The sequence below is a fragment of the Vitis vinifera genome, chromosome 11 (genome assembly GCF_030704535.1).
Source record: "Vitis vinifera cultivar Pinot Noir 40024 chromosome 11, ASM3070453v1".
Classification (NCBI taxonomy): Eukaryota; Viridiplantae; Streptophyta; class Magnoliopsida; order Vitales; family Vitaceae; genus Vitis; species Vitis vinifera.
The window spans coordinates 19,060,141-19,073,064 of record NC_081815.1 but is presented as its reverse complement, the minus strand read 5'-3'; the positions used below and the strand labels follow the sequence as shown (position 1 = coordinate 19,073,064).

Here is a 12,924-nt window from a genome sequence, read left to right as displayed (position 1 = left end):
ACCCAAAAAACAATTTTGACCATTGGATGAAAATGGTTCAATCTGGACAGTCCAATTGGTTTATATATTTTTTAAAAATTTAAAAATATATAAAAAAAATAACAGCAAGTTGTCGGTCACCTGATTTCCCGCTTCTATCTTGCTTAATCTTGTCTAAAGACAAAAATTTATCTGATGGGTATTACACTTGACGCCTATTTTCAGAGAGGTGAGCTATTAGTTTGATGGGCATTACAACTTTCCCGGATTTTTGAGAGTTAAGCTTCAGCAATTTGAGGGTGTGGAGATGCAATTTTCGGGTGAAATGAACATTTACAGAGAGAGTGAGCTGAGTGAGGATTTTGAAGGAGAAATCAGCAAGAAAAGAATCAGGCGGGCTTTGGCAGATCCGAAACCAATCTCCCCCTGCAGGCAACTCTACCTACTCGCCCAGAACAGGTACTTCACTCATTGAAATGTCAAAAATTTTCGGCAATATTTCTGAGAAAGACTATATTTTTACCGAGTTTTTGGAAAATTTCCCGATATTTCCTACCAGTCCAGGCCACGCACAAACATGATGCAGTAAAATTTTGGTATTTTTACTGATTTTTTTTTGGAAATTTCCCTATATTTCCTACAGGTCCAGGCCGCGCACAAGGATAGAAAATCTGTCCAATTTTTTTTAAAAAAACAAAAGATACTATTTGGTAATCTGGTCATGATTTACCGGCAAAGGTTGTGTTTTTCAACCTGGCTAAAAAATCGTGGATTTAGGGTTCATGAAATTTAAATTGAATGGCATAAAAGCAAAAAAAACACCTCAAACAGATCCAAAAATGGGGGATGGATTTTGTTGAGAAATGGGTATTGAAAAAAAAAAATGATAACATGATTAGATTAGTACCTGCGGATTGAGAATGGCCGGCTGGAGCTTTTTTAGGATTGAGAGTGGTCGGTTGGAGCTTTTTTAGGATTGAGAGATTGAGAGTGGCCGGCTGGAGCTTTTTTAGGGATTCTTGGTCTGGAGGCTTTTTAGGGATTCTCGGTCTGGAGGAGAAAATGCCTTCTTTGACGCCCCATCCCCGAGTGTGAGAATCACTACCATTAGTAAAATCAGAATAGGGCATTTTAGGAATTTATCTTTGTATATAAATAATTAATAATTATCCATTTATATTTTGATTAAATTACTATCATTAGTAATTATCCATTTATATTTTGTTTAAATCATTACCAATAGTAATTATCCATATGATTAAATCTTTAGTATTGAACTTTCCAATTTTATGACTGATATTTTATGAATTAAAAATAATTTGATAAGATAAATTATTAATAATTTTAATTATTTAAATATATTAATGTTAATAAAAAAAATTGTTATCACATATTTTTAAATAATTAATAATTATCCATTTATATTTTGATTAAATCACTACCATTAGTAATTATCCATTTATATTTTGTTTAAATCATTACCAATAGTAATTATCCATTTATATTTTGATTAAATCTTTACCATTGAACTTTCGAATTTTATTACTAATATTTTATGAATTAAAAATAATTTGATAAGATAAATTATTAATAATTTTAATTATTTAAATACATTAATGTTAATAGAAAAAATTGTTATCACATATTTTTAATAAAATTTTAGAAATTGAATATCAAATAAAATATTTTATATAAAGTAATTTTATTTTTCATTTAATATAATAAAATTCTAGACTTTTGAGTGTTAGAAATAATAATACAACATGGATTGGAATCTAAATCTCAAATAAAATATTTTATATAAATTGAACTTTCGAATTTTATTACCGATATTTTATGAATTAAAATTAATTTAATAAGATAAATTATTAATTATTTTAATTATTTAAATACATTAATGTTAATAGAAAAAATTGTTATCACATATTTTTAATAAAATTTTAGAAATTAAATATCAAATAAAATATTTTATATAAATTAATTTTATTTTTCATTTAAAATATAATAAAATTCTAGACTTTTGAGTGTTAGAAATAATAATGCAACATGGATTTGAACCTAAATCTCAAATAAAATATTTTATATAAATTAATTTTATTTTTCATTTAAAATGTAATAAAATTCTAAACTTTTGAACCTTTTAGTGTTAAAAATAATAATGCAACATGGATTTGAACTTAAATCTCGAATAAAATATTTTATATAAATTAATTTTATTTTTCATTTAAAATGTAATAAAATTTTAGACTTTTGAACCTTTTAGTGTTAGAAATAATAATGCAACATGGATTCGAACCTAAATCTCAAGTAAAGTACCTTGATATGATATAAAATACCATTTATTAGTGTTATATTGTTTATTTGAAATTATGAATGTTGACTTGTGTATAAAATAATAATAAAAATTTGAGGGACAATAAAAGACCTTTTGTTTTTATAATTGTGTGTTTCTAATTAAAATTTCATTTGTTCAAATATTTAATTAAAGTATGAGTATATGTTACTCATTAAAATTAAATTAAATTCTTTTGATCAGGTGCAAAATGGTACGATTGAGGAGAATTAGGAAAGTACTAAGGGGTAGTGGACCTTGGCCGCGTTTGGATACAATCTTGAACTACAAGAGGGACCCTAGCCATTCTACAAATGAACATGCGGATCATGTGGCTAATATGTTCAAACGTTTCGAAGAGGAATATATCTTAGAGTCAAACCGTAAAATGCATATTCTACAAATGTCATTAACAGAACCTGAGAAAAAAGTTCTTGAAAATATATGGGAATCCATTCAAGAAGGGTCTCATGGTTTCACAAATAGGTCTTTTGATGACCTAGTAGTTATTTTCAAGGAACACTGGGAAACATGCTTCGTGAAGAATGCCATCAGACGAACAACAGTGCTTTCTATTTCTCCTAACTTGCGAAATGCAAGATTTTCAAATTCTAGTAGGCATAAAATCTTAGAGGGTTATGGTTATTGAAAACAACTTCTAGAGTTATAGAAGACACTGTGTATAATCCTAACATTGTTTCTTTTAATTTCAAGGGAGAAGATTAGTTTTCCTTCTATTTATTACATTTTTTTTATGTTTTGTACATAACATGTAAATAGTTTGATATGCCAGACATGACATATATATTTATCTTGTTGATGTGGCATCTCTCACAAAAAAATTCTTTAGCTCGCATAACGTTATTAAGTTGTATGCAAGATGATCTTATGATTGAGTATGAGGTATATCAAACTTCTCATGAAATGTGGGAAACATTAAAAGAAAAGTATGGTGGACTTTCAGCTATGAAGCTTAGAGGACTTGTAATGAAATTTGGAAATTACAAAATGAGACTAAACCATACAATGAAACAAGATCCTAAGGAGATGAAAAGAATGATAAAAGAGCTTAAAACATTTGGACATTATTATATTTAAAAAAATTATAAATTAATTGATATAATTTTTAAAAATGCCTTTTTGCTATGCTATGTAAAAAAGATAAGATAAAAAAAAAAGAAAAAAAGATTTAAAGTAAATAAATTATTTTTATTTGATAATTTAAATTTATTTTAATTAGTTTAACTCATCGATCTAATGATTAAATAATGATTAATATTTTTAGAAAAAAACTCCATTTTGTTACAAATATTTTCAAACTCATTGTTGTCAAATTCAAAACTTAATTCTTATCGGTATGCTCACTATGTTGCAGGCTACACAGTTGCTTAATATAAGAGGAGTTTATCTTATTTTGAGCAGTCTTACTGCATCTTGACTTAGAAAGCCAAATATGTAAGATTTTATATTTGTCACTTAATTATTTGAATATAGTACATAGTTTTAATTAGTTGTAAATTACATTCATAATGTTGTGTTTTAAACAGGAGCAAACAATCATTTGAGGAGAATGATCCCCCTTCAAACCCAAAACTTCCTATGGGTTCATGGCTTTATTATTTGTAAGAATATATATACATATATAGTTAATTCATTTTGGATATTTATTCATATGTTGAAAATATAATCATTTTTATGTGATTTTTTTGCAGTCAAGAACAAGTACTCACAAGAAAAAAAGATAACAAGGAATTGATAATAAATAATGATGTAAGAAAAGAAATGAATATTTGCATAATATGTTTTTTAGTCAACTTTTATACTCTATATGATAACTAACTAATTTAATTTTACAGTTGCGAAAAGAGATTGGGAAAAAGTGGCAATCCCTTTCAAATGGAGAAAAAAAAGAGTTCATAGAGAAGTCTAAAAAATGTCCTCATGAATATATAAAACAAAAGGGTCGAAACTCAAAAAATGCATCAAAGGTAAGAAATTCGAAATTTATGTTTTTAAATTATGATAATATTTCCTTTCAATTTAAAATATATATGCTTATGTATATTTATGACTTCCAGTCATATCTTCACACGCGTTGTTTGCCTGATCGGGTGTATAAACTACTTCAACACTTGCAACCTAATCAAAAGGCCGTCATACAAGAAATAGGGTTTGGAGGTATTTTAGGATTGTGATGTACTAAACTTGATCATAGTTTATGTCATTGGTTGGTAGAGAATTTTGACACTCTTTCATGCACATTAAGTGTGCATAACACTTCCATTAAATTATCCCCAATGGATGTTGAGTTAATTTTGGGCTTGAAGGCTAAGGGAGTGGAGGTAGATATAGAGAGATGCACAAGTAAACGAAATGATTTATACAACATGTATTGTGATGGGAAGGGAAAATTGTCATTGTTGATGTTAGAAAACCAAATACGGCAAGAAAAGAAATGTGGGGATGAATTTAAAATTCGTTTTGTATTATTTGTTTTGGGTGCCTTGTTAAGTCCAACGATGAAAGTTAGTGTCAAGCCTTCCTTCCTCCATCTCCTTCAAGACACCGCATCAATAAAGAAGATAAATTGGGCTCAAATAGTATTCTTCTTCCTTGTACGAGGCATAAACGACTTTAAATCCAAGAAACGAAGTAGTGGGATTTCTGGATGTTTATTTTTTCTAATGGTAATACACTTTTAACAAAGTTGATATATTATGATATTTTTAACAATAATAGATTTGTGATATATTCAACTCTATACTTATTTTGGAATTTATTTCTTGCAGATTTTCTACCTAGACCACATTTCCACAAAGAAGGGTATGAACTTACGTTTTAATGCATATAGCCCTCGTATAAATGAATGGGGAGATGATGAGGTTTCTAGGATGAAACGTAAAATCAAAACACTTGGAGGTTATGATGATCCAAAGGTAAGATACATTTACTAACTGAAAAACTTATTTGTTTATGTGATGTTGCAATTATAATAAAGTTTATTGATAAATTATAGGTCACGATATGGATTATAAAAATTGGGCAAAGTGTGGATATAGAGCAAAATAATAGTGCGGAAAATGAAAATGATGAAAAAATGAAGGTGGTTGAGAAAGATGAGATAACAAGTGATCATAAAGATAATGATATGAGAAATGTAGAAGATGGTGATAAACAAGATGCAAAGTTCATGAACAACAAGAAGAAGGGCATAAGGTACTTTTTCATACTATATTTATATACATTAGTTTATTCATATCAAACTTTTTTTTTCATGATATTGGAAATTTTTATTTGTTACTAGGTTGAAGAAAAAAGTTTGATGGGTATGGAGGAAGCTTTTGAGAAGTTGAAAAAATTTGTGCTACAAACAAATGTTTCTAATATGGATAAAAGTTGCAAAGAATCAACTTTTAGAGAATTTGAAGAAAAATATATGGAATTGAAACGTTTGTTTTTTCCTATGAGCAATGTTGTCGTAGAAGAGAGATTGAGTGAGAATGACTCATGTGGTGACATGGAGTTACATGTTTCTCCCATTGTCAACAATCAATGTCACGATGAAAAGGTATTTGCATATTATGAAGACCTAGTTTTTTACAAAGTTCTATATATATATATATACTAATGTTCAAATACGTGATAGGTTAATGTTGATGTTCCATATGTTGAAAAACAAGAAGAACAACTAAGTTCATTGGTGGTGCTCCCACGTCAATTGAAGAAAACACGATCAACAATGGAACGCAAGCCTAGTAAATTCAAGGTGTCACCCTACATTCATCAATCCAATAAGATGCCAAAGCCTAAGAGATTCCCAAGCATAGTTGTTGGATCACAAAAGGTATTAGAGGTAATATGTTACTTCATTGGTGTAGTATTTTTAAAATACTTAATAATATAGTGAACGATAACTAATGTTTGTTAGAGATGTTTTCAATATAGATAATCCCCATGTCCATTTTGCCGAACGTGGAGGATTCACATTCCTTGAGTACACTTGAGTCTCTAGTTGTTGCTTATGTGTTTGATGTTTCATTGGACAAAAGGTGTGTAAACCAATTATTTTGACTATACTTTATGTATGTCATGTTTTAAAAGTTATACTTATTAAATATCTTATATTTTGCAGTGAACTTCTTGTTAATTTTCAATATGAGCATGCAAGTCGAGCAGACTTCTTGACTTTAGGGCCTAGACAAGAATTACTCGATGTGGTGAGTAATACAAGGATAAACCCAATTCTTATTAATTCTATTACATAATTAACATTGTTAACTTTTTTGTGTTTCATTTTTAGATCATAAATGTATTTGCATGCAAACTTAATAGTTTTGAAAACAAATTCAAAGGAATACGACCTACCAGATGCTACTTACCCACCACATTTGCGGTATGTTCATCCATTATATTTCTTATTAAAGAAAAAAAATAAACCTAATAAATATTGTGATATATATATATATATGTTTTTTTTTTTTTTTCATAGCAAATAATCTTACATGGTGGTTGAAAATTGGCAACTGCTACCAAGATGTTCACACATATTATCAAACACATGGATGAAATGAATGATTGCAATAAGGTACATATTTGAAGTTGGATTCATAGCATAGTTGTAAAAAATTATCAATGCTAAAATGTGTGTTTTGTTTAGATATACATCCCGATGCACGATACATGTCCGGATCATTGATATTTGTGTGTTATAAATCTTCATCAACATAATATTCATATATTGGATTCATTACCATCAATAGAAAGGGATGACATGCGAACTTCATCTGTGAGAACTGTGGTATGTCTTATATTTTAATGAATTTTATTACTTTTTAATGTTAGTTGTTAAATAGCATGTTTTATTTTGCTAAAAGATATAACGATATGAATATTAGGTTGAAGAGTGTGCACATTTTTTTAATCTCAATGGGCATCTAAAGAATTTATCAAGTGTTCCCATTGAAAGACCTACATGGGTAGATGTGCAAGCCAATGGGTAAGCAAGCATAATTGTTTCTTCAAATATAATGTGTTCAAGATAATATTTGTATGTACTAACTAGATAAATGTTTGCTCACTTCATTTGTTAGGTGGGATTGTGGAGTCCATGTCATTAATCATATGCGAAGATCCGATTTCATGGACTCAAGTTCAACCCCTTCCCATTGGGACTCTACAGCTATAAGACACAAATTGGCAATCGAATTACTTCTTGATGATGAAAATAGTGAGAAAGCTATAATATTAGATAAAGTTCAGAATCATGCAAAAATAAAGAGAAGAAGAGTATAGAATACAATCAAGAGTTGATTTTTTTTTTTTTTTTTGTACATAATTTTTTGCATTGTAGTACAACTCATTGGTTATGATATGTAGAACTTGCTCCCGAAATTCCGGATGTAAAGTGGTTCATGGTGACCTACATTGAAAATATTTACAATTATACATAATATTTTGAAAGAAAATTCATATGATTAAATACTAAATGTTAAGGAACTTCTGTCAATATATAGATATATGATATGTGGTGTAAATAATTTATTCTATGACTCTTACCTGGTTTGTGAAGTAATTTGGTGGATGTAACCCGAGCCATGAATCATTTAAGCTCATTTCTTGACCATTCTGAAATGTGCCAAGTGTTGTCTGTAATATGATTTAATTTTTCAATTACTCTAATAAGTAATATTTTTCACATCATAATAAAAATTACTTAAAAAATGTTAAACTTACATTTTGAGAAAATTCATTTGTCCCGTGTCTTGATCCACCTTCCATGTTGTGATTTAATAATGAAGGCATGTCTCCCTGTATTAATATAAAGAATTCAATTTTTTATTTCAACCAATTTAACCAAATAAAAATAACTATAAAGTGAATAATTAATGAATTTAGTGAATGTGTGTTTGAACATACCATATCTTCAATTGAATCTTCAATGTTGATAAATGCATTGTGAGTGTTGACGAACTCTGGGCATTTTCGAACAGTGTGTCCTACTTTCTTACATTTCCCACAATGCCTTGGTTTTTTAAATTTGTCTTTTAAGTTACCCGGATTACCTTTCGTCTTCACAATGATAGGATCTCGAACATGGTGTTTTGTAGCTTTCAAATCTTCTCGTTCACTTTCTTCCACTAAATTTTTACAAAGTTCTTCCATTTGACAAGTGAGTCTTTGTATTTCACATCTAGCCTCTTTAAAAGCTTTTTCCAATTGAGATGCGAAATAAGACATCCGTGAGCACATAGAGCTGAGTGCACCATATCGTATGATGTTAGTCGCATCACCTTGACTTTCATTGTCATGATGAACTTGGACCGTTTCCTTTGCTAACTTAGACCACCTTTTCATAATACAAGTCTCAGGTATTTCTTCAAGGTGTTCTATCTTCATTACAACAATCATGTGGGGACATGGAAAACCAACTGACTCAAACATCATACAAGTACATTTCATAGACCGATCACTATTACCATAACATACTTTCCAAATCTTGTCAGGGCTTCTAAACTTGGTCAATGTATGGACACGATAACCTCCATGATTTTCTGTACTGACAGAGAAAAACAATTCTGCATTCTTCATCTCATCCCTAAATTTTAGAAAAGATTGCCTTGTGAAAACAGTCCCTGCATATTTCTCAAGTGCATAGAGTTTGGTTGTTAGAACAGCTGAAGAATGGTGTGTCTCAAACTCTGCCTTTGCCTCATTATGACGAATACGTGAGAGTGCTCTATCAAAATGCTTAACAAACTCAAACAACTTCAAACGAGTTTTAAGGAAACGATTCAAGTATGCATTCATGCTCTCACACCTTTGTGTGCTTTTCATACTAGCAAAGAAATGCCCCCTTAAATAAGCCTCTGCCCATCTAGAATGCTTAGCATATATATCTGTCACCCACTTATGTCCATGAAGATTAAACATTTCCAACATGTCATTCCATGCACATTCAAATTCTTCAACAGTGCCTTCCATGAACATGCACTTAGAAAAATGATTAGTAAAATCTTTGACATGGACATTAGTGAATGCATTGCGTTGAATATGCCAAGCACATAATCGATGACAAGAGTCTGGAAATATCCTCTTGATGGCTTTACGCATTGCTTTATCCCCATCAGTAATAACAGAAAAAGGCTTCTTGTTATTCATTGCGTCCAAAAAAGTCTCCAAGACCCAAGTATAAGTGCTAACACTCTCATCTACCAATAATGCAGATCCAAACACTATAGTTTGATGGTGATGGTTAATGCCAACTAATATGACCAACGGTTTTTTATAAGCATTAGTCCGATAAGTTGTATCAAATGCTAATACATCTCCAAAACAACTGTAATCCAATTTACTAGTAGAATCTGCCCAAAACAGGTTTGCTAGATGGTTGTCTTCATCAACATTGTACTTGTAATAAAATGATGGATCCATTTCAAACTTTCCACACAAATAAGCCAAAGCACCCTCTGCATCACCATCTCTTAGATGAACTCTACGATCAGCATCAACATGGTTATATAGATCTTTTTTTGTGAAGCCAACATTGTTATATCCACCTGATTGTTGCACCATGTAATCCATAATTTGGCTAGTTCCTATGCCAACACCTCGCATTGCATTCAATTGAGTTTTATCTGCATTTTTAATGACCCTATGGGATTGAAGGAATTGGACATTTTTTTGTTCCACCAAAGAATGATTATGATCAGCCATAAACTCTTTCACAACCCACTTGTTCATTTGTTTGTTAAACCCAATCCGAAATGTTGCCTCACAACCAACTCGAGTTACTGCCTTAGGTTCTCGTTTTCGATTTTCATTCTCTAAACACACTCTATGTCGATATCCTTCTTTCGAACAAACCCACTTATGAGATACTATATTTTGATTTTTATCTCGTTTCACATCATCCTTTCTAACACTGAATTCGGTAACTTTAGCAAATAAATTATAAAATTCTTTTGCCTCCTCTACTGAGCTAAACTCCATCTTCCATATATCTTCAACAGTTAAATCATTAAAAATCTTGTCTGAAACTAGAATGGCCTCTTCATCAGACTCAGTTTTAACAATGCTATCATATTGGTAATCAAAATCTTCATCGTTCAAATCAATGATAAATTCCTTTTCTTTGCCTTTGTCCATCGTATCTATGAAGAAACTGAAATATAAAAGATAGAGTAGTTAAAAAATTACATTATCTAGTTCGTACCCACTCTTACAAAGTTCGTACCCTCCCTTAGAAAGTTCGTACCCTCCATTAAAAAGTTCGTACCCACCCTTAGAAAGTTTGTACCCTCCCTTACAAAGTTCGTACTCTCCCTTAGAAAGTTCGTACCCACCCTTAGAAAGTTCGTACCCACCCTTAGAAAGTTCGTACCCACCCTTAGAAAGTCCGTACCCACCCTTAGAAAGTTCATACCCTCCCTTAGAAAGTTCGTAGCCACCCTTAGAAAGTTCGTACCCTCCCTTAGAAAGTTCGTACCCTCCCTTAGAAAGTTCGTACCCTCCCTTACAAAGTTCGTACCCACCCTTACAAAGTTCGTACCCACCCTTAGAAAGTTCGTACCCTCCCTTAGAAAGTTCGTACCCACCCTTAGAAAGTTCGTACCCTCCCTTAGAAAGTTCGTACCCTCCCTTAGAAAGTTCGTACCCTCCCTTAGAAAGTTTTTACCCACCCTTAGAAAGTTCGTACCCACCCTTAGAAAGTTCGTACCCACCCTTAGAAAGTTCGTACCCTCCCTTAGAAAGTTCGTACCCTCCCTTAGAAAGTTCGTACCCTCCCTTAGAAAGTTTGTAGCCTCCCTTAGAAAGTTCGTACCCTCCCTTACAAAGTTCGTACCCACTCTTAGAAAGTTCGTACCCACCCTTAGAAAGTTCGTACCCTCCCTTAGAAAGTTTGTAGAAAGTTCGTACCATCTCTTATAAAGTTTGTACCCACCCTTAGAAAGTTCGTACCCACCCTTAGAAAGTTTGTAACCTCCATTAGAAAGTTCGTACCCACTCTTAGAAAGTTCGTACCCTCCCTTAGAAAGTTCGTACCCACCCTTAGAAAGTTCGTACCCTCCCTTAGAAAGTTCGTACCCACCCTTAGAAAGTTTGTACCCTCCCTTAGAAAGTTCGTACCCTCCTTAGAAAGTCCGTATCCACCCTTAGAAAGTTCGTACTCACCCTTAGAAAGTTCGTACCCTCCCTTAGAAAGTTCATTCCCACCCTTAGAAAGTTTGTACCCTCCCTTAGAAAGTTCATATCCTCTCTTACAAAATATTGATGACAATTTCATAACAAATTACTAAATGCTCTCAATTTGATTAAAAATAACTCAGAAAAAAATTAAAAAATCTAGATATTATAAATCATTACATATTTAAATGTCATTTAACATGACATTTCTACCTACAATAGGTATATGTAAATGGAGAAAAAAAATCAAATGTTACCTTTTAACACTTGTAATCACTTGACATCCTTCAAGACATATAAAGCTTCATCTTCAAATTTAATTTATGAACAAAAAAAATTATAAAAAAATATTAATAACAATTTGATAGCAAAATTTTATAATAAACTCATAAAAAATTCTAAAATCATTATTTAACATCACATTTCTTCCTACAACAATTATATTTGGATAAAAAAATATCAAATATTACCTTTGACACTTGTAATCACTTGAAATCCTTCATCTTCTTCATATAATACAAATTTTAAATTTTCTCTCTCAAAAAGTTTTGAACTTGATCTTGAAATTTGATTCATCAAAATACATCTTACATATTTTGTAATTTGGTAGTTGAAATTATTTAATTTTCATATTAAATTACTATCCTTTTTTTTTATATATGAATAATGAGAGTATAAGAGTAGTAGGTAAGATTTTCTTTTTTTAGATAGGGTTAGGTAATGCATTAAATAACAAATTATATTTAATATTTAATAATAAATTATAAATAATTGTAATATTTAGATATATATGAAATGCATGTGATTATTTCTCACCAACAAGTCATCTTTACCGGTTTGATAAGTTTTTATAAATTTTTTAATGATATGTACTTTACACATATCATATTTTTATTGGGGTCAAATGTGGGTAGGTACCCCCAAAATGAAGAGTGGGTACCATAGAACAACCCTAATATATATATATATATAAAGATTAAGTCAAAATTGTAGTTCATAACTATAGCTTTATATTTAAGTTCAAAATCGTAATTATCAACTATAACTTTAACTTTAAACTTTAAACTTTAGTTTGTGATTGTAATTTTCATTTTTTTTTAAATGATCAAAATCATATTTATCAATTATGGTTTTAAATTTAAAATTAAAATCATAATTAATTACCATAGTTTTGACTACTTTAAAAAAAAAACTTTAAAACCGTAGTCATCAAATACGATTTTATGACGTGGATGTTTATGTATTAAAATAGAGAGGTTTAGTTTATGATTTGTTTTTTTTTAAATAAAAAAAAATGGGTTATTTGTGGTGAAAACTCTTCAAATTAAAAATGAAGGTGCTAAGTTTTGGATAGATATTAGGATGGTGTTACAAGTCACTTATCCACTAGAATATGGATTGACTTTTGATGTTTATTCATCCTCAACGTG

The 12,924-nt window shown here is 30.5% G+C and overlaps 1 protein-coding gene across 1 annotated transcript; it reads right to left on the bottom strand.

Annotated features, from left to right (window-relative positions):
- Positions 1-7,667: 7,667 nt before the first annotated feature.
- LOC104880801 (protein FAR1-RELATED SEQUENCE 5-like) lies at positions 7,668-10,456 on the bottom strand. The gene is made up of 3 exons (XM_059740571.1): positions 8,798-10,456; positions 7,868-7,957; positions 7,668-7,730 (listed from the first exon to the last, which is right to left on the bottom strand). Exons 1-3 carry the CDS (start codon positions 10,454-10,456, stop codon positions 7,668-7,670), a joined length of 1,812 nt encoding a protein of 603 aa, XP_059596554.1.
- Between the last annotated feature and the right edge of the window lie 2,468 nt (positions 10,457-12,924).

What these genes read in the sequence shown, in the direction of transcription:
- LOC104880801 (XM_059740571.1), bottom strand. Translation starts at nt 10,456, where the DNA reads ATGGACAAAGGCAAAGAAAAGGAATTTATCATTGATTTGAACGATGAA. An exon ending in GCCCTGACAAGATTTGGAAA is followed by an intron (nt 7,958 to 8,797) that starts GTATGTTATGGT and finishes ATCATATTACAG; the next exon opens with ACAACACTTGGCACATTTCA. An exon ending in CAAATTACTTCACAAACCAG is followed by an intron (nt 7,731 to 7,867) that starts GTAAGAGTCATA and finishes TTTTCAATGTAG; the next exon opens with GTCACCATGAACCACTTTAC.